At 44.2% G+C, this 24,890-nt stretch overlaps 2 protein-coding genes across 10 annotated transcripts in view; one reads left to right on the top strand and one right to left on the bottom strand.

The window, feature by feature from the left end:
• CNKSR2 (connector enhancer of kinase suppressor of Ras 2) overlaps positions 1 to 20,611 on the top strand; it is a 223,225-nt gene extending 202,614 nt beyond the window's left edge. For 8 of the 9 annotated variants that reach the window (XM_080587949.1, XM_080587946.1, XM_080587948.1 and 5 more), the window contains 2 exons: positions 11,214 to 11,410; positions 14,554 to 20,611. In XM_080587949.1, coding sequence (XP_080444075.1) covers positions 11,214 to 11,410; positions 14,554 to 14,769 — 413 coding nt within the window. In that variant the 3' untranslated portion in view covers positions 14,770 to 20,611. Of the gene's footprint in view, positions 1 to 3; positions 1,174 to 11,213; positions 11,411 to 14,553 lie in introns of those variants that run through there. The other variant, XM_080587951.1, reaches the window with a different exon arrangement.
• On the bottom strand, positions 16,331 to 20,038 carry KLHL34 (kelch like family member 34; the record flags this gene model as incomplete). Its single annotated transcript, XM_080588026.1, has 1 exon — positions 16,331 to 20,038. The coding sequence occupies one exon, from the start codon at positions 20,036 to 20,038 to the stop codon at positions 18,251 to 18,253; it is 1,788 nt and encodes a 595-aa protein (XP_080444152.1). The 3' UTR covers positions 16,331 to 18,250.
• Positions 20,612 to 24,890: the final 4,279 nt, after the last annotated feature.

The raw sequence follows: 24,890 nt of genomic DNA, 5'->3' as shown, positions 1-24,890 counted from the left end.
TAGGCTAATACACTGCGAGAGTTGATAGCACCTCTCCATGTCAAATCGGATCCACTTCTCTTGGCACTGAACCGATTGGACTCAAAGGTTGATAAACTTATCATTAGCGAATTGGCACGACGGAGACTCAACTTCAGCCTCTTGCAAGCAAGCTAATGGCCTCCGTTCAGAAAGTCAATTCTTCTTGAATAACATTGGTGTTTATAAAAGAGAACAGACCTGTTAAAGCATAGACAACCACATGCCTGGATATGAGGCCTCCAGGAAGGCGTCAAAGGGCATGGCCAGTCTTTTGAAGAATGCACCCTTTCCACAATGGGACTAGGCACAAGGTCAGATCCAGTCTACACGGAGCACATTTGCAGAAAATACTGCCCCGCATGGGAGAACGGAAGGGGAAGAGGGTCTTGGCAGGGGAAGGGCTTTGATGTCAATCAGTTTTGTTCTGCAGACCTCGAGGAATTAAAGAGGGATTCAGCCGCGGTAACGCTAAAATCATGTTGCTTTTGCTGAACTGCAGTGAATCCATTCAGGCCAACCAGACAGATTGTGCCATTTAAGCGTCCTTCACTAATGTGAAGGACGTTACCTTCCTGTATCATGCTAAACTAAGTGTATTCTGTCAAGTGAAGGTGTGCACAGACCTTTCAGAGACTTCTATTTCTCTAATGATTTGTAATGCATTACCAGAGGGTACACTGACACTGGTTTGGATGATGACGGAGAAGATACCTCACGCTGAGATTTATTAGACTCTGCAGATAAACTCTTCAGTTCCTCTTTATCTTCTAGGACTTAACCATGTGAGTGATGCTGCCTGGCGAAGCAGGCACAAAGTATTCTCTGTATAACAGCCAGATTCCAGAGGGCTCTTTTGGGGCCAGTATTTGTCTGGATGTCACTCAAAGTAGATTCAGATATTGTATTTATCACTATGTTCTGGGTCCCCTATGGGTTGATGTTTGCCTCTATCTCTGTGGTTAGAATGTGGATTTTCCTTAATATATTTGGCTAAGGGTGTATTGTAATAATGTTAATGCTAATTACTTGATATTTCATACTATCTTATGGGGAGATACTTTTAAAAATGTATTTTGAAATGTTTTCTTTCTGTTTGCTCAATGTATGGTATTGCATTATGTTAATACCAATAAAATTATATATATATAGTTATATATATTTCCCTTTTATAAAGAAGTAAATTATGCTTTTTTGCCTCACAAACAAGAAATGTGCAGTGAATAAAATTACATCATTCTGCCTTACAGCAGGTGACAAAGCTTATAATAGTTTTAATATTCTTTTTTGAAAAATAAAAAGTATAGTATGACATACACTAGTTGGAAATTCATCAAAATGCATGTTGTGTTTCTGCTTAATGGGACTGTCACGAATCAGCCTAAGTATTTAACAATGTTGTTTTGGCATCTTTAATTTTTTCCAATCAAAAACATACACTGTATTGCTATTATTGCTTACAAAATTGTACTTTCATAAATTTTTGCCTGTTGACCAAATAGACAAACCCACTGAGTTTTTATGACTCTCTTGTCTGTAGGAATTGATTTTTAAATTTAATTCAGTGCTCTTTCCAATGCTTGGCAAAGGCAGGATTTATTTTTTATATAAGGTTGCCTTTGAAGTACCTGCCTCTGCCAGGGCTATAAATCACTGCTAAGTACATAAAGGTTCTGCAACCTGAAGGATGTATCATTAAAACCATGCTGGAATGGCCTGAAACCTGAGCCAGTCCTTTCCGTTCTGTCATTAAACTCCATAATTAGTTAGAGATGAAATGTTTTGGAAATGAATTAGAGAAGCAGAAGCAAAGATGTGAATCTTAAATGTCCTTTGGCTGCCATTCTGGGTTACGCTGATGGCTTATTTGCCGCCTGTAGCCAAAGGCCAGCATATATCTGAGCTATCATGAATTAGATTGTCTTCAGCTTCCTCTCTTTCTTTTCCCCACCCTTTCTAACATATTGTAATGAGTATCATTGTTTTGCAGAGGCATTCAGAAGGGCTGTAATTAGCAGTCCCTGGCATTTAATTGCATACACATTTGTTAAATATTTTTCTGTATGCCTTAAAATAAAGTATAGAAAATGGCAGTAATGTTTCTTTAATGAAGGCATTTGATTTATTCATGAAGTCAGGATTTTTGAAGGTGTTATTTTGGGCTTAATAAAGGAAATAAGCCAGCAAATTTTCAGCTTTGCCATTGTCTGTAAGGGCTGATGTTCACTTCCTTCCTTTTGTTTCTTTTGTGTGCAAACACATTCTTCCCAATGGATGGGGAACGGACCTTTCTTCTGTGATCACTGTCATGCCAGTTTTGAGAGAAAGCTTGATGCTAGGGTGCACGGATGTGCACAAGCTTATTGGGCATTATGACACCTGATGACATGAGCGATGACTAGAAAAGTCGCATGGCATTGCATTTCTCTTGCTATGGCAATAGCATTTGTTCTCAAAGGTACCGGGCAGGGACTGAACTCTGTTCGCTGCTTACAGACCGTGGTGGTGTGATGGGCATTCAGCAGCTGGCAGGGGGTGCTGAATATCTGGCAGTGGCATGCCCTAAATAAATGACATGTGAATCAGGGTGCAGATTAATTAGTCTGGGATCTAATCAGTGCAGCTATCATAACATGTGCAATTATAAATCCAATAATAAATCTGAATGTCTGAATAAATAAGACATCTTCTGGGATAACATTTTCAGAAGTATTTTAGGCCCCTTTCATACATGCCTCAGGAGCTGCTTCCCCAGCCAGCTATCGTACATTACAGAGGTAACCGAGCTGGCTGTTAAATGACTGTAGCTCCTGCCCACGCTGATTTACCACATTTCTTTCATGTTGAAATTGGGATTTAGACTCCTGAGTGATGCAAGTGCTTTTGAAAATTTCACTTGGTGTTACATTTTCGTCCACATAAGCAAACTTGGGAGGTAGCCTGAACTGGAGTTTCATTTTCTCGGTGGATGCTGCTCACTGGGAGCACTTACCCCTTCTGTTCAGGCTGGCTTTCAGGTATCAAGCCCATCAACCCTGACAGGCATTGCTGTTGTGAAAGCGTGACTGTCGCTTGATTCTGAGTGGTGAGTAATGTCACTGGGCCGATATCATTTGTCACTTAACCTTTCACAACTTCGTATGCTGTAACAGCATAGGTTTGTGAAAAAATATTTTCCTGAAGCAGTAATTGCTTCCATGTATTGCTTGTGGGATGGATTCATAGGGACAGCCTCATCCTGTTTAAAAGTCACAACATCCCCAGAAGTATAGCAGTTTACCCAGTCCTCTTCAGATCCTGGCTTACCTCATAAATAAAAAAAATAAAAAAAAAAGTTTTTCATTGTTTTTGAACTGAGGGGACTAAGGCGAAGTGTACCATCAAAATGTAATTGCCTTGTTTATTTCACTTCAACATTGGTAGCTTGTGGTAAAATTAAACAGCACTTGTATCAATATGTGGCACAGAAAAATGTCAAGATATCCTATTTCGTTGTGTTAAAATTCTCCCAAAGAGTCACTAAAATCTGTTCTGTGGATGAAGGTTAAACTGATTTCTTCATAGGCAACTTAATGAGCAGAGCACTGTGTCCAAATACCAAAGGATGCAATTATAACACTGCTGCCAAAAAGTTCTGCCACTGATTGTAGTTCCTGTTACTTTGGGAAACCTCTGAGTTATTTCAGCCTCATTCTTATGCCCTCTCTGAAATCACAACCCACTGATACAACCTCGTGAAACAGTACGGCTGGGAGCAAATGAGGAGTTTTTCCTGATGCTCATTTGAGGTGTGTAAGAGCCATCAAGAGACCACACGAACAGTGAGCTAATTATTCCCTCTGACTGTGTTTTCCCTTCCCACTAACATATTAACCCATTTGCTGGCACCTGTACTTCACTGCTAAGTGGATGTTGAAAACGCCTGAATGTTGCTGTCAATACGACAGTGCCGGTCTGCAGGGAGAAACCTTGCAGCTCATGTTCTTTTTTTTTTATTTTTATTTTTTAATGCTGGGTTTACTGTCAGACAATTTTAATATTGAAGTCCATTTGCATGGAAAACTGAAGAGCAGTGACTGACGTGGGCCTGAGACTTCCAGTAAGGCCAGCCCAAGCGTCCCATGACGTCTGGAGGCTGATCATGCTCCAGCCCACCAGGCTACAGACCGCCATCTGCCAGCCCCTCTGCTGGTGGCTCAAAGAGGCAAGGCCATGACGTGGAGCAGGCAGCTTTTCATCCCGATATCACCAGAGAGGTGACCCGAGAGGAAAAGAGACTTGCCGGGATCTACTGATCCAAAAAAGAAAACCACTAGTGCCATAAATGTTTCACAGAAATAATTAGACCCTTGGTGCCACAGCAATAGCATCTCTCGGGCCTTACAAAGGCTGGGGTCAGATCCTTTAAAGGTGATTATGGTACCTAACTGCTTCTGATTGAACCGGGCTGTAGTGGAAAAGGCCTGAAATACCTTCTAAAATCTGTCCTATGGGAGATGGGCTTTCCACTTGCCTGCACAGTTCACTTTGTTTGATGAAACCAATCTGTGCTCGTGCAGGGGAGAGGAGAGGCAGACTCGCATGCCAGGTGGGAAACGCCAGCGCACGGCAGAGCTTGCCCGCATCGGTGCTTTCAGTGAGGGACCCCTCCAGGGGCATTTTTTTCCTGCAGGCTTAGGTAATAGGAGAGGATAGAAACCATGCACAGCTATCCTGGTAACCAAGAAACCTTTCCTCTTTAGAGGAAAGGATGGTATGTAATGCAACTTTAATACTAGTTCTCTGATCCTCCACTTTGCTAAACAGAGGTATCAAAGTTTGTTTCTAAACACTGCTCCTCCCTTCCTTGACTCAAGGCTTTGGGGAAAGTCCTGCACTTTCAGCCAGGCGGGTCAGTATTTTGAAGGGCCAAAAGGTTGGAGGATTGCACAAGTCAGAAAAGGGCAGATAAAGGGAAGGGACAACAAAAGGACTGCAAAGGCCAGGTGTTGTACAAGAAGCCCCCAGTTTTTCTTAAGCTTTTCTTCACTTATAGGAAGCTCTCAGTAATAGGTGTATATGTATATGTTTATGTATATGCATATAAATCTATGTATACATATATATACTTATATATATACATCTGTATACTGACACGTCCGGCCAGGCCTTGATTTTGCCGTAATGTGGAGTAAGAGAAGACACAGGTTTGTCCTTGTGCTTTAATGGGGAAATCTGCTCCTTGTTACCCAGAGCAGATGACTAGCAGTTGGCCTCCACGTAGACCTGAAGGACATCTCCTTGTACGTCATATTGCCGGCACCTTGCCACGCTCAGACACTGCACGATGTGGCTTGTGGTGCTCTCCTAACAGTGACTGATTTCCCACGTCACTGGGGCTCCCACACACATGTGCAGGGCTGACTCAATGTGCAGCACACAGCTGTCTCCTTGAAAAAAATCCATCTGCCATTGGTTTCACCATTTCTTTCCTCTTATCTTGTAGGCCAGGGGAAAGGAAATACCTAGCTTTGTCTGCCTGTCATCCACCCAAATAGTGTAAAAAAATGACTGTAATTCCAGTTTCTTTGCATCATAAGCATTTGGATATGTCTCCCTCTTGTGCAGTTTGGAATCTAATCGTGAACCTGAGCAGAAGCAAAGGTGCATTTAAGCCGTGCACTGAGAAAACAGAAACTGCTTCCTTGGAGGCTCTCTTCTCTCCCCTGCTTCCAACACAGCTAAAACCCACATCCACTCTCCTGCTATCCTTTTGCTTTCGTGCCTTAAATTTACGTGCATCCCTTCAGTCTTTCCCTGACCATTCCCCGGGGTTTACCACCCCAGCCCAGCTGTGGCCACCTTGGCCACATTATGTGTTCTGCCCCTGCCTCCATGTGGACAGAGAGCCAGAGCTGTGGCTTGAGGGCAGAAGGTATTTGCATACTACATGACTGGGCAGTGGCATTGCTGCAGGATCAGGTGGCTTTTGACAGACCTATTGGTTGGATGTTAGGCCGCACCTTGAGTACTGTGTTCAGTTTTGGGCCCCTCACTACAAGAAGGATATCGAGGTGCTCAAGCGAGCCCAGAGAAGGGCAATGAAGCTGGTGAGGGGTCTGGAGAACAAGTCTTACGAGGAGCGGCTGAGGGAGCTGGGCTTGTTCAGCCTGGAGAAGAGGAGGCTCAGGGGTGACCTTATCGCTCTCTACAGGTACCTTAAAGGAGGCTGTAGCGAGGTGGGGGTTGGTCTATTCTCCTACGTGCCTGGTGACAGGACGAGGGGGAATGGGCTAAAGTTGCGCCAGGGGAGGTTTAGGTTGGATGTTAGGAAGTACTTCTTTACTGAAAGGGTTGTTAGGCATTGGAATGGGCTGCCCAGGGAAGTGGTTGAGTCGCCATCCCTGGAGGTCTTTAAAAGATGTTTAGATGTAGAGCTTAGTGATATGGTTTAGTGGAGGACTTGTTAGAGTTAGGGCAGAGGTTGGACTAGGTGATCTTGGAGGTCTCTTCCAACCTAGACGATTCTGTGTCATACCCAACCTGATGTGGCATAGGAAAAGTGCAAAAGGCTGCATTAGCCCTAGGATTACATCACTTACTAGTTAGCTGCTGGCAGCTATTACATGGCTTCTCTTTTTCCAGTGTGGATGCATCAGGGTCAAGAAAGCAAAAACAAACAAAACAAAACAAAACGAAAAAAAAGAGAGAGAGAGAGAGAGATTTCAGTGTGAGATGATGTCAGGGCTTTTTATCTTAGGACCACGTTCTAAGCTTAAGACCATGTCCCAGAGGCCAAGGATGCTCTCGGGTTTAGTGGAGCATTTACTGACAGTCCCCAAAAGTCTCCAGGAGGCTTCAGACAGGTGCTTCCCCTGTGCGAAAGGTGAAGTGGAAAGGTGTGATTTTAAAACTGGAAGCAAACCCTGTCAGATTTTTAGGAGGAAAATAAGATACGGCAGTGGCTTAATAATGTGACTGACACTGTGTTCTAACCTCCTTAAGATCCTAAGAGAGCTGAGCTGAGCAGGTTCCTCTGCCAGAGACAGTGAGCTCACCAAACAGAATGAAAACGGCAGTATGGATTTCAGTGGAGCCAGGGGATTTCAGTCTGTTTGTGCATTGTTCGCTCTCTGTTGCTGACTTTGCAGCAGCTCAGCTTTCTCACGATTTGTAGAGGGTGGTAATTTTGTTGAAATGCAGGGTTAATTGCAAGTGGAGTAGTAGGCGTGCGTGCAAGGAGTTGCACAGAGAAGGAAAGCGTGTCACTAAGCTGTGAAGTTGGCAAAAAGGGTAACAGAAAAATGGAGAAAGCCATCAGACTAGCAACTGTATCCATCAGTCAGGATGAGGAGCCTGAAGATGACGGGACATGCTTGGGTGGCTTTAGAAGGCACATGCAGAGGAGCCTCAAAGGAGAGCTTCAGTCCTTGAAAAATCTGACTTTGTCAGCACAGCAGGTGACAAAGCTTGTGATCTGTGTTGTATGGTCCTCGCGTGTGCACTCATAGCCCTGGGTGCAATCACTGGTTCTTCCGGTACCTCACTGAAAGGGAGACACCGTGCAAGCTATCGGTAGCTTGAGTTTTCACAGGGAAAGTGAGTCACAGAAGTGCAGGAACCTCCACTGAAAACGTCTACATTATGCCATTTAGAGCAGATTTGTGAGAAATATACACCTAGAGATTATCTGTGTCCAGATGTATTATCCAGCTGGCTTGCAGTGGTGACCTACACGTGCCTAGCTCAGTACCATCTTCCTGAATCATTGGTTTGCACAGACTGCTCAGCTCTCAGTCCATGTAAATACCAGGGCTGGCTGTTTCTCTCTGATCACTTTTCACTCAAGCACCTGATGTTCTTATTTATTGCTCTTAGAATATTGTTTTTTAAGAGGGAAATAACGGAAAGGTGAATAGGCCAATGGAGCCAGGAGGTTGTTACACATTAGTTCATGGAGTTCAGGGCCTAGTCATTTTAAACACAAACAAGAGCATAGTGTGAAAAACAAACAAAAAACAAACAAACAAACAACAACAACAAAAAAACAGTCTCTGTATAATTTCACCCACAATCTGCAGCTTCCTCTCCTGAGAAAATGTAAAGGTAGTTACAGATATTTATGGCATTTAAGAAGTGAGAGCAAAGTACAAAAAGTTCAGAAACTATTCCCGGTGGAAAGCAAAATAGTAAAAAAATAATAACAAATCATTTACTAGAGTGTAATAGTCTAATAGCCTAGAGCTATTTTACAGCTCCTGAATTTAATGCAAATGGTTCCGCCTTCACTTGAAGACACAGCAGAAGCTTTGTTGTTACAAAATTCAGTACCTGTGTGTTCCTGTCTTTGGAAGCTATGGTTCTGAATTTAGATCCCGTGTGCTGCAGAGTTTATGCAACTTCATTTCTGCTCCAAAGTCACAGAGTTCTCCAAGGCTTACGTGAGGCAGGGGACAACATTATTGTTTCAGAAAGAGACTCTCCTCTCTGTCAGTATGTGGAAACGAGCACCTGACGGTGTATTCAGAGGAACGAGGTGGCCAGGGAGGTGCAGCCCATGACTCAGCAGCCAAGTGAGGGTGAATTGCAACCTGCTGTATTGGCTGCTCTTCTGAGGTCATCTGCAAATCCCATTAGGCCGTGTTTTCTACATAAAGAAGGCATTACCTGAGGCCTTATTTTTCCTTAAAAAGACAGCCTTACTGTAATAGTATATCACTTGCATGAAAATTCCCCCTTTTTTTTAAATTACATTTATATATATTTTTATAGCACAGCTTTATATCTCATCAAGTATCTCAGATCCTTTATGGCACCAAGGTTTGCACCAACGCCCACAGGAAATCAATCAAAGCCTTTAGCAGAAGGGTGAGGGAGGGGAGATTTGTGTGTAATTGCATTCCCGCCTACTGAGTGCCTACTCCAGCCATTGAGAGTGTAAGTACCATCGCTTTCAGTGTTTCTCTGGAAAACCTCAAGTGCTTGGGATGTGTTAGTGTGACATGTGCCGCCCTCGCCCCCAGCCGTGGGTGGAAAGCAGTGGCCTCTTGTCCTGCTTGTGCTTCCCGAGTGTCATCAACAGCGAGGCACTTCAAGGAAGGGACCTGCTCTTTGTCTTCCCTGCTCTTGCCTTCCTACCAGATACAGTTCCCTCTTCCACATGCCTCCCATAACTACAGCACAGCAGTGACAGCGTCTGGGGGAGGCAGCCCCAGCCGGGTGGAGGCGATGCACTGATGCGTTTCAAAGACCTGCCAGCCAGCGCTGCTCGAGGACAGCCAGGCTGTGGCCTAATGCTGCCCATGTTGTGTCCCAGTAGTGCTCTGCATCTTCCCATGCAGTCCTGGAGCTGGTCCCACCACTCGTCCGCAGCCCCTCCTGCACCCACACTGAGCTGCAGCGGGCTGCGTGCCTGAGAGGGTGAGGGGTGAGCCCCAGGAGCACTGGCCAGCGCTGGTGGCACAGTCAGAGAGGCCTGCGCTAGCCCTGCCACCTGGCATTTGAAACTGCAGGGGCCGTGCTGCCTCCCAGGTTCACTGTAGGCACCTGTCACTCCGGGTGCATCCTCTGGGTTGAACCCAAGCTTTGTCCGTGGCCATGGTGGGGACCTTTCATGTTTCGGGATGCCGCGGGTTTTCAGTGGCAAGCCTGGATGTGGTGGCTGGTTGCTGGTCCAGGCTCTAGCTCACCCTAGCAGAATAAATTACAGTGATATGGAGTTAAAGCACTGGCTCACTCCTTCAGCAGACTTTCCCTGTATTAACCCCTGAGGAAACAAAGCAGTTATGCTGCTGAAGAAGAAACATGAGGAAGGATCTTTTTTGCTTTGTGTAGCAAGGGAGAATAGAAGGAGGGAAGCAGATGTAAAATACTCCTGTTAGATGTCGGTGTTTTTTTCTTTTTGCCTTTTAGAAAATCTCTCCCATTCCCCAGCTTCAGACTAGTAGAATCCAATGTTGAGAGATAACTGATAGAAATACCCCAAACACCCAATCTCTCATTGCTGCAGAGAATTTTAAAGAACGCATAAAAATCAAGATTACGGAGAATTTTTACCAAGTATTTGGCTACTGAATGCTTTGCCCTTTAGCACATTAGAAGTCTTAATAAGAAAGAAATTGACAAGAAAGAGCTGCATCTCGTTTATATTTTTCTTCAAGTTCTGCTTGGCCATGTAGTGATGAATTCAGTTTTCCAAGCAGTGTACCACATGACAGGACGATTTAATGAGCGAATATATATCAACTGAGGGAACCCAACAGCTCTGTATAGACCCAAAACACCTCCATCAATAAAAGGCTTTTAACCCTTCTTCATGTCTGTATCTCTTAAAAACAAAAAAAAGATTGCTTTAAAAACAGCCCTCCAGAAAAGGGCAAAGAAATAAACTGATGAGAGATCTATCAAGACTAGTTGCTGACCATTAAATTCTTTAATTGTGTAAAGATCTATACAAAAGCAAACACTTTTTTGTGATGGGGTGTGGAGATCTTGATCTCTGGAGTTCTTGCTTGAGCCTGAGGTGAGTAGTTGCTGTGCTGCATGGTATGGGCTTGAACAGGAGGTTGCTTCACGTAGCTCCTGGTGGGCATGTGTTCACGGTATAGCAATGTCTCTTTTAAACAATAGCTATCCTCCCTGTTTGTGCTACATAAAAACAAACAAATACACCTCTAAACACCTGAGGATGCTGAGGTTCGCAACATGTGGGATGTGGGTACCTCACCATGTGCTGAGCTTTCAGCCAGTGGAAATGGCTGTGTGGGGTCAGTCACCGGATAAAAGTAATGCTTGAAACCAAACATTAGGCAAGGCACATCGGGCCGGGAAAACACACGCAATTACGAAAGCCAAGACTGGGTGGGAGTGTCCAGAGGGCTCTGGATCTGTACAGAAGGTTGTGCACAGGCAGTGGCCGGCTGTTGTGTGCACAGGAGTGTTGGTGTGCGAGGGGCAGCAGGGATGGATCTGGCTGCTCCCCCAGGGCTGCCATGGTACCTCCTGGTCACCACTCAGCTCAGCTCATCATGGCACTTCACTGGCACTTTCTCTTCACTTCTTGAAACTTAGGAGGTGTGAAATATTCTCCTTATGGTCTGGTTAAGCCTGTTAAACATTTTGCAAAGGGCTTGGGTAGATTGTCGTATAATCATGTTAATGATACACTGATCCTTTCTCTATTTTTTCCTCCTCTTCTTCCCCCTTCCTCATTACAGTTGAAACTATAGAAGAAAAAGCAGCAGACTCCTTGCAGGATTTGTACAGAGCCTTGGAGCAGGCCAGCCTGTCTCCTTTAGGAGACCGACGGATTTCCTCTAAGCTGGAGTATAAGAAATCTTTTATAAAGAGATGTAGTGATCCAGTAGTCAATGAAAAACTACACCAGCTGCGAATTCTGAAAAGCACTTTAAAGGTGAGATAACAGGGAGGAAAGTCCGGCCCGAGGGTTGGACCTGACTGTATTGTATCTGAATACAGATTAATTGTGTGTGGCTGGAGTCCAGGCTGAATGTGGTGTGTGAAACAAGCAAGGAAGACATGGGTAACTGCTGTTCTCACAGCAGACAAAGATGTGCATTGAGAGAGTAGTCAAAGTGAGAGGATCGGTTTTTATTTGTGCACAGATAAAATCTCAGTGAGCTGCTCCTCCTCTAGCTAGTATAACATCATTTGACACCAAATTATAAGAGGAGACCTTAATCTTTTTTTTTGTCCCTGAACATTTTCATTTATCAAAACACATTTGCTCTGCATTTGCCAAAGTCTAAAGTGAAGCAAAGTCAGCCCTTCAGAAGGGAGCAGTACCTTTTAAAACATTTGATTATTTCTTGATTGCTGAGCTTGCCTGGGAATGAACAGTGTGCTTGGTTTCGGCATAGACTGGTAGGATCATTGTATTTAATCAGTAGGACTGATTAAATAAATAGATAGTGGTAATGATAGATTTGAAGATTTTTATCATTATTGTAAGTTGTACCACAGCTAATTTAACAACCCTGTCAGCTTCCTTATTTGTTACAGCAGTTTCAAATCTGTACTGTTAGAGATTTCAGCAAACAATATGCTGGATTTCCCCAGGGACCCTGTTAACTATATTAAATTACCACATTTTAAGTCACTAGATAATTGTACAGTGGATTTTGTAACAGCTTTCATCAAAGAGGGTTTTATCAACATTAATTAATTTAGTTTTCCATCACCTAGAAATGCACTTAAGCAATATTATTTTCATGCTGTGGGGCTCCCATCCCGAAAAAAAAATATCTTACACATGCTTAACTTTTTGCACTGTATCATCTCATTGAAGGCAACTGAAAGTATCTGGGTATGTGAGACTTTACAGGTTTGGAGGGTGGCAGAAAAAGTCTGTGCTTTCCATGTGACTTATATAACATGAGAAACGGAGACAAAATCACAGTAATCTCAGATGTTTAGAGCAGGCAGGAGGTTCACACAGTACCTGTGCTTTTGCACCATGGTGGGATCACTCATACCAAAAGTGTGCAAGAGATGTTGGCATGAAACTTAAAAAACAAACAAACAAACAAGCAAACAGTTCACGATACTTTCAGGAATTACACAACCTAGAGGTTCAGTATCAGCAGCTCGTTGCCATGCTTAATTGCCTTTCTTGTTAGCATTTATTGATACCTGAGCTACATTATGCCAATGGTTTCCTACAGACTGAATTGATTTCCTCCAGGGACTTCCAAAAGCAGCTCATCCCTTTGACCCAGCAGATGCCTGTTTTCATGCTTCTCTGGGACCGCTTTCTTTTAGACCAATCAAACACAAATCTCTTCCCGCAAGACATAATTTCTAAATCAGTCACCATTTTTGTTTGGACAAGAGTGACACAAATAACTGGCAATGCAATGCCAACAAGTACCAAAGACAGATAATTGCTGTTTCTTGCATATGGCAACTGTCCAGAGTAGCACGTGAGTGATGGTAACACACTAAGAGTTTCTAGCTCCACCACTGCTATGCTACTGGTAGTAGTATCTACCAGGAGCTACTGTTGTTACTTAAATCAATTATTCCTCCTTTTTATCAGTGCTATTGGGTTCTCCTTCCTGAATGCATCCATTTGCACCAGCCCATCAGGTTTGGTGTTCTGAACTCTCCTTGAATTAATCCACTATTAGTAATCTGGTACAGCCCTCCAAATTGCTTCTAGATCTTACTATCCATCCTCTCTGTTCCTTCACCCAAGTCCTCAATGGAGAGACCTCTCTGCTCTCTTTGCCATGACATAACCACAAAACCATTCTCCTGACAGCAAGTTTGAGCCATCTGACTGGCAGTGCTGTGTGGTGGGTACAGGTCACGATCTGCGAGAAGCACATTCTGGTAGTTCCTGCAGATATTTGGTAACGAGGAGATCCCAAAATTTCACTTTCACTGGTCAGCCTCAGCTGTACCTCCATTTCTGAAAATTAATATTCTAGCGTGTAGCATTAATTAGCTACTGATTGCAAAGCATGAAAAATACCTTTCTACATACTACTTATTGGTGACTTCTCTTACCTTTCTGATCCTCTCCCACCAATGTGGGCTGACACCACTTAATTTTCCCTTTAACATGCTCCCCAGAAAGATTTATCATACTTATAGTATGAACATGGCAAATGCCAGTTAGCAATGAGCACCATGAAACCCATGTGGTATGAAGGATAGAGGGGAGGCTGCTGGTGACCGTACCATGTCTACACAGAGGAGAAGTGCTGGAAGCCTGCATGCTTCCTGTGCTTCCCAGGCTCAAGGATGGTGCATCCAGCTTCCACTGCTTGCAACAACTGCAAGTGGCTTCGTGTGTATCCGAGGCTTAATCTGACCCATGCTGGCTGCCTGTCATCTATCGATAAACTAATCACCAGCCAGCAATTAGGATACAGCCACATCCCCTGCCCCCGTGATGGGTAAGGATGTGCCAGCAGCTGTGTAAGGCTTTACCCGTTTCTGCCTTCTGTTTGCCACCGCAGTGGTAGGAGGAGGTAGCAGCCAGCCAGCCCATCATGTATACTGGAGTGCTGGTGAGGATGAGTTACCAAGGTAATGCCTCCCTGCACAGGCGTTTGCAGCATAGCGCTCAAATGTCCCCAAGACACGGCTGGTAAGAAAGGCTTAGCTCTGCTGAGCTCTGCTGGCGGCGAGAGGCCATCTGTCCGCATCCCACGCACAAACACGGTATTTCTCATGCTGATCAAGAAGAGCAAACAGATGGCACTCAGCAGCACGAAACTGATCCTGAGAAACAAAGGCAGCTCGTAGTAAACAGCGCGGGGCTTGCTTCTCGCACGAGCTGAACATGGGGCGAGCGGGGGGAAGAGGGACAGGGGACGTTTCTGGGGAAGAGGGACAAGGTGAGGGAAGCTCCATCCCCACAGGGTGATGAACAACACCCAGCAGGAGGGGCTGCTGCTTGTGGGCAGTCTCATGACAGCCAGGCAGCTCCCTGCTTCCCAGACCTCCACGGCCTGCCTCCGCTCCCGTCTCACCCGCGCAGCCTGCTCATCACCCGCTCTGACTCTGCTCGTCTCTCTTCCCTCACAGGCCAGGGAAGGAGAAGTAACCATTATCGACAAAGTTCTGGATAATCCAGACCTGACGTCTAGAGACTTTCAAGAATGGAAGCAAATGTACCTCGATATCTTCTGGGACATCTGTCACAGCAGCACCCCACGGGACTCTGTTAACGGCTCGTCCGAGGTCGATGCACTTCTAGCCTCCTTAGCGCACACGCACTCCTACATTGAAACGCATGTATAAGGGGCCCTCTTTTAGTCCACTTGCTACACTCCAGGCCTTTACTTAAGTGCATAGAGTAGTTTTTATATCAATCTGTGGGAGCTCTAGTAAATTATATTTTACTGTTACTCAGCTGTGTGAAGTAAACCCTCAATGGTCAACGATACCATGTCTTTAATGAGGATTTGTACATTTTATACGCTACCAACGCTCTGCTTGTGTTTACCTTCTGTGAAATAAAGAACGTGATCTTTACCTATTAAAGAAAAGTATTTAAAAGCATTTTTGGAAGACTGTGGACTTCACAGAGGAAGTTCTACAAGCTAAAGGTTTTGTTATCGAAGGTCGCTTTTACAATGATATTTTATATTATATAATTCCAGTAATGCATTGCATTTTTGGAGTGCAGGTACTATTTTGGTGATGGGAGAATTAAAAAAAATAATAATAATCTATTTAATGAGAAACTCTAGGAGTTTTCTTACATAACAGGGAAAAAGTGTAATGCAGTGGTTTTGTTTCAGTTTTGTCAAACACATAAAAAGGTGAAAATCAGCAGACAAAATGACTAATGTAAATTTAAGTCTCAAACAGTTAGCTCTTATTTCTTTGTGCTTTTTAAAAGCCTGTTGCTGAGGTTTACCATCAGTGCAAAGGGATGCTGGTTTATATTCTAAGACCAAATTATGTGTTACTTGTTTCTTAATCACATCTGGTTGTGGGTTTTTGTTGTTGTTTGTTTGGTTTTTTTGTTTGTTTGTTTCTTTGTTTTAATTAGTCATGGTACTGTCATTTATGCTGCTTTTGTACTGAAGGTAATGGTATAATGTGCAGATTTTGCAAAAGAGAAAAGATAGACTTTGAACATCCTTGGTAACAGTGTTTCTCTTGCCCAGAAAAGCAGCAGAGTAAAAGGTTCCCAACGAACTGCTCTGAACCTGAGAGGCTTTGAAAATTCCTACAATAGAAAAGCAATTAATACAATTTTTCAAGTACTCTCCTATATGTTTTCTGAGCTGTGAGATTTGGCCATAATATTGTACTTGGGGAAAATGTGTAATGGGAACAGATATGAGCACAAAACCTGAAAAATGACTGAGAACTCAAAAAGCCTCTGTTCTGTCTTTGAATGGGAAGGCATGTCTCCGGGTTCTGCTGAGTTTGCAAGCTAGCTGAAGTGTTTTAAACTTCCAGGAGAGTTGAGATGTGCTGGAGACAACCAGTGAACGTGGGCAGAAATATCTCATTAGAGCTAGGCACCTGCCTGCAATAGGAAAGTGGGAGGTAAATCTTAAATCATCTATTTACTCGTCATGGACTTGTTTTCAAAAAGTGATCAGAGCATGACAAAACATTTGTGCTGCTTTTCAGTGTTTTGCTGCATAAGTTAGGACACATGATATGGCTTAATAATGCTCATGTGAAAGGGGACAGCCTCCTTTATTCTTTTTACAGTGAGTTGTACGCTTAAACAACTTTAGACTATTGCTTGTACAGCTCAGTGAATGTACTTAAAACTTTCTGAGCTCTGATATTTCCTGGTGGTTATATCCATGACAGGATGAAGGAAATAACGGACAGATTTTTTTTCTCTCTTTTTCTTTTTATTCCTTGCTCTTTCTTGTTACTTTATTGCATTTGGATTGCAAATGTTTTGCAGATTTTGCACAACTGTACAGAACAGTGGCCTTTCTGTAGCCCATTTTCAGTAATCCTATATTCAAGTCGATATGGATGACAAATCACATATTAACATTTGTATAGAATTCTGGATCCAGTGTAATATTTGTACCATTTAGAAGAATATTGTTTGTTTAAACTGGACATTTATTTACTGCATGGGTACTGACTTGTATATTAAATTTGTGAGGTTTTGTACATTTCTCTTCAAAAATGCTTGACATGAAATGGGTTGTGCTATTGTTCCAAGCATTTAGATTCTCTTGCTATTGTTTTACTGGACCAAAAGTAAATATATTCATATAAAAACTCTTTATATCTGATGGATGTATATGCACATTGTGTAGTTGATTCCTTGTCAAAACCAAGGCAGTTCAGGAGACTTAGATCTGTTGCTATGCAACAGCTATTCTGCCTGCACTTTACATTAGTAAAGTCAGCTTGATTGCTTTAAAGGTGAAAATTAAACATTACAGTTTTTAAGCTAGTCTAGTCACAAAGAACATGTGTCCTATCCATTGTGCTGCCTTCTTTTAAGACTATTAAATGTTCTTCTATATATATTTTTATTGTATTAACTCTCAGCCTAGAAAGGGAACTCTGTAAAATGAAGTACAATAAATTTAGCTTTTAAATGAATGCCTGTGATTCAAGTTTCAATTTACTGCATACAAAATCAATTCTGTGGCATCTGACTATTTTACCTGCATTTCAGGGATCAGCGTGCCTTCAAGTTCTTCCACAATCTGTGTCTTCAAACTCTGCCAACATGGCCAAAAAAAAAGTAAGGCCATTGCTGGTTTGGATGTAGGCAGACACTGAATAAAGACTGCTGGCAGCCTTCCATTGCCTTCCTCCCCTTCGCACTCTGATAAAAATAAACCTTTTTTGACTGCGGGGTTCTCTCATGCACCAGTTCAACAATGAACAAGTTTACCATTATGACCTGGCATGATAAAGCAATGTATGCTATTGAGGTAAGTGCCAGGGGGATTAGATACAGCAGCTCCTGAAACATGTCTTATAGGGTCTTACAGAAAGTATACCCATTCAGCTTTAGCCATCTAAACTAACACAAAGTTTGGATACAAAAGAAAGGTACCATACCAGGAGTATGTGTTTTTAAAATAATACAAAATAAGCATCTGAAAGGCATGCTACAACAAAAGCCACTCAGAGAGAAGTGGCTTCTATGAAACAATCACTGTTTTAACATATGACCATAACTGAGGCTAAATTTAAAAAAATCCATGGTTTCTGTCCACTAATTTCATGCTGGTTAGCTAAGGCACTCTTGCCTAGTATGTAGCGTATCAAATAATACCTTTTCCTTGGCACTACTTGTTATTAGTTCTCATAGGCATCAATTTTCTAGTCTTTATACATCTCACTTTCATTTTGCTTAGCCATAGCACAGCAATTTGATAGCACTTACCAACTGGGAAAATTATCTCTGATTAAGAAAACAGAAAAAATGGATTATATCTTTTTAACCTTTGAAAAATCTGACTTGCAACAGCTGTTAATTGCTGTTTAGGTATTATTCTTCAAATAAAAGTCCAGGTTTATGATCCTAGCTCATCTCCTTCAAACCTGCGACTTGCTGCATCCTTCCCCTGTGAGGCTGGCTTCCAGCTCTATGAATCACAGCACCTTTTCCCAGGCTGCACCCAGACTTTCTTGCCTGGTTCCACCCAGCATCTTGCTTATCAAAGCAGAACCTCAACTCTGTCACATCCAGTGCAATTGCAATTTTCTTCTCTTTCTCCAGGGTTGCCCTGCTGGCTCTTCTCCTGGGATTATTATTCCGCAACACTTTAGCTCAGCAGTTCAGTGGCCTCTTTTGCAGAGTGTCACTGTCCCGTTCATCGGCCACTTCTGTGAGCTGCAGCACTGCACACTGCAGCCCACTCCAGGGCAGGGGGGCTTTGCAGATCTCCTCCCAGCCATCGTTGTCGATATCGTAGCCAACCACGTCTTGCGTGGGGACTTCCCGCGAGTCTTGCCATTTCTTTCCCCCAATAAGAAGAGCCGTTTCCTCTACCACTGCCAGGCCATAGCAAAATCGGTCATAGATCAGTGGCCTTAAACGAGTCCACTGGTTTTGATCTGGGTCGTACCTTTCTATTTCAGAGAATGGTTCATATAAACCTAAAAATGTGAATACGGCTTCTCTGATTGTTGCCATCTGATGCCCAAACCGAGCTATGCTCATGGGGGCTTGTTTCATCCACTGCCCCTCAAGAGAACTCAGAGAATAAACGTCTTTGCTCGTGCTGGCTGGGTCTGCATATTTGCCACCTGAGATGTATATAATACTCTTGCAAACAGCACTGGCATGGCCATGTATCTTGCATGGCAATTCCCTGGCCTTTGTCCATCTGTCCCTGCTGATGTTGTAGACTTCCACAGATGAATGCAGAGACCCATTCTCACCCCGTCCACCAATTGCAAAGATATCATTGCCTAGGACACAGCAGGAAAACTGGCATCTCTTTTCCAGCATGCCTGTGATTTGGGTCCATGTGTTAAATCTTGGATCGTAGCGATGGACCTTGTTCGTAACCGATAATATCTTGTCCCTCTCAGCATCACCTGGAGTGCCACTCTCTATTTCCCCACCCAAAACATAGAGGAAATTCCCCACCACACACACGCTGTGGTTCTGCACCCTGTCCTGCACCTGTGTAAGAGGTCTCCATTTGTGATTGTAAACGTCAAAGGCCACCACCTCAGTGACGAGCCCATCACTTGCCGTCCCTCCCCCCAGCAGAATGATCCGAGTTTTCTGGTTCCTCAGCGTGGTGGATTTATCCTGCAGGATGGGCTGTTTGAAAGCAGATGTATGGTAATTTATTGCTTTAATGATCAGGCACTTAATACCTGCAGTGAGGGGCACTTCTGACTGCGTGTAGGTTTTTCTCAGCTCTTCCACTGGGATGAGACCATATCTAATGTGCTCCAAAAGGCTGCTTCCATGAGTCAGCCTGGATTTATCCTGCTTCAGCCACAGCAGCACAAGATTCAACAGGCGGGTTTCCTGCACCATGGGGAGATCTGGGGATTCCACCACCGCTAGCAAAGTCCTGAAGTTCAACTCAAGCAGTCCTGCCAAATCCAAGTCCAGCAGCTTCCAGAGATTGTTGACAATGTATTTTTGTGTTGCGACTAGGGCATCTGGCAGGTAGAACCTCCTGGCGACATTGGCGGAGAAGCAGCAGTTTTCCAAGGTAAGGTTGTTAACTAAGTATTGATTGCACAAGCCAATAGCATCTGTCACTTGCAAGTAGCTTGCAGCTTCCAAGGTCTCCTCCAGGCTTTCAAAGGAAAGGGGCAGCAAAGAAGTGTAAATGAAATCCAGGACATGCTGGAGACCGGTGGGAGAAACGACTTGCAGCTGAATCACATTGGCTTTAGACTCCTGGGTGTAACTTTTGAACATTGCTCGGAAATAATCACTGGAGCATGCCAATAAGGACTTGTGTGCAGGAAACTCGTTTTCCTTCACTTTCAGCAAAATATCACACAGAAAGCCCTCTGATCTCAGGGTCTGGTACTGGGAGAGCACGGCAGTGCAGTGCGCTTTGCAGTAGGAGAGGAAGTAGCTCATGGTAGGTAATGCAATGCTTTCCACTTGAGTTATTAAAGTGCAGTTAGATAGTGAAACAGCTGCCCTACTCAACAGCCATTGAATGAATGCCCACCAGACCTCCAGCTGTTAGAGAAAAGCCCAACCAAAAAAAAAAAAAAAGTCAGTCTCTTGCCCGGCATAGGGGAGTAGTTAGTAGATTTGTAGTGAATTCAATGCATTCCTTTATAGAAAAAACAGCTGAATGTCGTAACAGCCACAGGGTGCTTACTTTTCTCGCCTCTGTTGCTTGTGCAGGGATGAATGGTCCATGGCTGAGTGCTTGCTTGGCTGGCCATCAGGTGACAGATGAGGGAGCTAGATGACAATCCCAATCAGTGGCACTTTGTGTCTGCTCAGCCGTCGCCCTCGACCCTCCTTGCTCCTCAGGCAGCTCAAATAGCTCCTCTCTGGCTGCCAGCGCATGGCTCTGGGCAGAAGCAGATGCGTTTCTCCTCCCTTGTTTGTGTTTCAGCTTCAGATAAGTTTAGACCTCACCGTGCCCAGCACAGCAGCCCCCTTTTCATCGTCTTTTCACACTCACTCTGCTGAAGAGCAGGTCAGCACCCGGGGATTATTACGTGAAGGTTTTCTCGGACAATAAATCTTTGCCCGGGAGGCGCTGAGACAACCAAAATATCACAGTTAGTCACTGGCCCAATTTGACATGCATTTCTGGGCCCTTTGGTTCACATGACACCGGCGGGGCTCACAGCTACCAGAATAGCTTCAGGCGGCGCCCCCGGGGCCCCCCCGCCAGGAAATGGCCGCCAAGGGGCTGGGCACAGGCCTGGGCCTGGGGCGACAGCGCGGGCATGGGCAAGAGCAGACCGCGGGGCCACGGCCAGAGCAGCAGGCCTGGGGTGCCGGGATGGGAAGCACAAGGGTAACGCCTCTGCGTGGTGGGGACTGAAATAGAGCACCGCTTCTGCCAGAGCAAACACAGGGCTGTTTATAGAAGAGGCTTTGCATAACTGTGTCCTCGTGTGCTTGCTGGGAACAAACCCTGCGGAGGGGCCGTAGCTGACTCCTTCATCTTGCTTGCTCTCAGCTTGTCCCAATTAGAAGCACGTATACAGGGATTATCTCCGATTTTCACCTAGGCCTTTCAGGATCTAATTTCTACCAGGAATAGTAGCTCGGAGCAGGCTACACATTCTGATCTCTTACAGCTTTCTTTTCATTTTCTTTCACCTTTTGCTGAAGCCAAAGGTAAAACTTTTTTTACTGCGTATGTTTATATTTGTTTATGTGATTTCTGGTTCATTCCTGTAATCGAGGGGTGTTTGGGAGCTGACTGGATCCCAGTGCAGACCATGTATGCCGTGCTGCTCTTCTAGTGAGCAGAAACTGTTGGCAAGCAGACTGATACGTACACACACTCAGTTTGTGGGGGATGATTCTAAAAATGTTGTTCTTCATTGCTGCATACATCTGAAAATTCATTTCCTGCTTAAACCCACTTTCTATCATCACGTTGTAGACCATAAATCAGGATCTTGTTAATAAAATAATCCCCCTTGCTAGCAAAATGACATATACGGACACTGGGGATGGTGTAGGAAAGGGACGCCTTCTCTCTCTTTTCCAGTGGACTTGCCTGTGTCCATGTCGGACCCCTCCGAAGCATTTCAGATGTTGCTAGCAAAGCTGTGCGGCTGAGGCCAAGCTTCTGGTTTGCCGCTATTCCCATTTTGCACAAAGGAGAGTCCGGACACCTCCATCACCCTCCACGCTTTGTCATGCTCCAGGCGCGACAAAGCACTGACTGAACTGGTTTTACCTCTCAGTAGTGCAATGCCGACAGTAGTTCACATCAGTTGAGTGTCAGCCGAAGGTGGTGCACTGCCAACAGAGCCAGCGCTGATTTAACCGGGGCCTGATTTAACACCCATGCCAGATAAGCAGCTCCTGTAATTGCATGCAGATTTGCTGTGTGATTCCCTCTCAGACCTCCTTCATCTTTATGGCAAGCTGGCTAATGGAAACAGTGAGAATCACGATCCTTATGAAGTTGTTTATCCGACTGGAGGTTTTTTTCTTTCAGTTATAATTGAAATAAAGTCAAACCCTTTCCCGTCCCCTGCTCTGGAATGACAAAAAAAGATTATCGCTGTCAAAATGAGGCTTCTCCCTGCTCCACTTTTAGGCAGCTGGCTTTGTCTAATTGGGAGCCCTCCTTTAGACAACAGACAAATTATCTCCAGGCAGCAGATCAGATCTCCTGCACCTTTGGAAGAATATTTAATGTCCATTAGCAAAAGAGCAGACAGTGACTGAACAGCTAACTTATGAATCTCAGAAAACCACCTAGTACTCAGTGGGATGTAGTCAAGCCACGATCTTATTTTTCTCATCCATAATTTGGAGGATCAGATCTAATTTTTGACTTACTAGATGCTGCTTAAAATTAGGGAAACATTAGTGTTTCAGTGATGTATGATTTGCTGGGAATAGATAATACATTTTTAATCATGAGCATCACTTAGGCTTTAAATTAGATTTAGACTTCAGACTTTGAGTATATTTTATGTTGAAATCATTGCTGTACTGCAGCAGATAGTCTGCAATAACAAATATTCCGGGGGTGCACTGCAAAAAAATGTTGGCTTCTACTCTCGTAGTCTTTTTTCCTCCTATAAAAGGCTGGAAAGTTTCCTGAATTACAATGCTGTATTCCATTTAATCTCACAAGTAGGCCATCAGTTAGTAAACACTTCAATTACCATTGTAAATTTTCCCAATTACTTTTTGAGTAAAGGTTATAGAAAAGTTGTACAAGTAAAATTAGGATCATTAGTAACAAGTGGCTTGCTGCGAAACATTCGTTGCAAAAATCCACAGTGGAGGGTTTCTAAGCTACACTTTGTACCAGAAGAAATCAGTGTGGTCCAAAGGACAGCACAGCAAATGGTTCAGATGCTTGACAATGTGCTGCATCAACACATATAGCAAAAGTGAGCCAAATGACAAATGGAATAGGGATGCTGTAGAATATAGGCTTCCTAGAAACTGCTACTGAGAAGGACAATATTGATTTAAGTTGTCCTGTAAAAATAATTGGACTGGAGTCTGTACTTCATCCTTGAATAATCATACACAATTGTATTTGGGTCACCCCATCTATTTAAACCCAAGGATGTTTAGCCTGGAAACGCAGTCCATAAGAACAAAATACTAAGGGACATGAGGGAGAAATTTTCTTGCAGCTAAAAGCAATATATGGCAAGATAGTGTCTGTGTATAAAAGCACAGGAGAAAGTTTGACAGCTAGGGTGAGGCAGGGCCATGAGGTTTCCATTTTGGCAGAGGGAGACTGGGGATGTGGGTAGTTATACAGCTCCTTTGCACCGTCTGTGTGCAGCAGGCGGAGGTGTGCCTAGGGCAGGTTGGCTGCCTGGGAGCAGAAAATCATCATGGAGCTGTGCATCCCTGAGCCTGTCATAGGAGCTTGCAAGCACTCTGACACTGTGAATTCATCTGTGTACTACATAGGAGGGGTCTACAGCCAGGGACAATGCTGGCAAGAAACCTGGGCTGAGTGCAAGCCTTCAGCTCCCTCTGGGAAGAGAGGGGTGTAGTGTGATCAGGGGTCAGAGTAGGGATCCCAGAAAAAACTTACTGCATGGAGATGTCTGCTAAGACGTCTATGTGGCTTGTAGCCATGTAGATTTCTCTGTGGTTTATTTTTTATTTTTTTTTCAGTGTTAGGCTAGCACTGGCTACACTGATGTGAGAATGCGGAATTGTGTCAAACAATGAAAGACAAAAATGAAATACAAGTCCTTCAATCAACCTGTACCTCATTTGTTTTCTCTCTCTTTTTGCAGGTTCCCTTTCATTTGCCTCCCATGATCACAGATGCAGTTATGGTTTCTATACGCTACCACTGGTTTAGAGGTGAGCTTCCCTGGTGAATAAAAAACAAGTTGGGAAAGTTTTTAAGCTCAGCTGCTGCCTCAGAGCATCTGCAGTGGGATGAGTCAGATAACGCAGATGCAGAATAATGAAGGTGAGTGTGGATTTTAAACAGCCCATTTCAGAGCAGATGCACTAGCATCTATCTACACTAACAGCGCTTCATGGTGGAGGGCGGTTTCCACCTGCTGCGTGGGTTCTGCTCCCTTGGTGGCCCGATGGCACCAGAGATGCTCTGCATCCAGCCCTTGCTACCCCCCTGGGCCAGGCAGCAGTGCCCATGCTGCAGCTGGGGCAGAGAGGGACCTGCAGCCCCTTCCCCAGGGATTCCCCCACTCTGCATCCTGCGTCTGCTCAGAGACCATTGTTGCCCACTGACCTTGTGCAGTGGGAACAAGAATAGCTCTCATGGAAGCTGCCCTGCTCACAGATCACTTCTGGATGCATGGAGGCCCCCCAGCTACAAAAGCAATATTTCTGACACCCGTGAAACATGCCTGCCTCCACAAGCCCTTGCAGCTGATAGAACTGGGTTCCCAAACATTATTTGCTTGGGTACTTCTAGTGGCAAAATGGGCAGCTTCTGGCTGTGTGACCACCTGGGTCTGGCCCATCTGCCTGTGGCTACAGGTAGCTCAGTCCACCCTGACATGATTTCTGTGCTCCTAGAGATACATGTACCTAGTACAAAACCAGAGTAACTGTGGGATCCTCACCTCAAGTCTAAGAAAATGATAAGGAAATGGGGACTGGCTACTCATGGTCTCTCAATGCATTTACTTGTGATTAAAACTAGGATTTATTTGTATAGAGACAGAAATGCAAGGAACAGACAGTGCTCTGGAAACACAGAAGATAAAACACCAATGACCTTTTCCTCTATTAAAACGCCATGTAGATGAAGTAAAGGTAAAAG

This window comes from Anser brachyrhynchus (assembly GCF_964034855.1).
Source record: "Anser brachyrhynchus genome assembly, chromosome: 1".
NCBI classification, from domain to species: Eukaryota; Metazoa; Chordata; class Aves; order Anseriformes; family Anatidae; genus Anser; species Anser brachyrhynchus.
The sequence above is the reverse complement of the archived record's forward strand: the minus strand, read 5'-3'. Positions and strand labels throughout refer to the sequence as shown.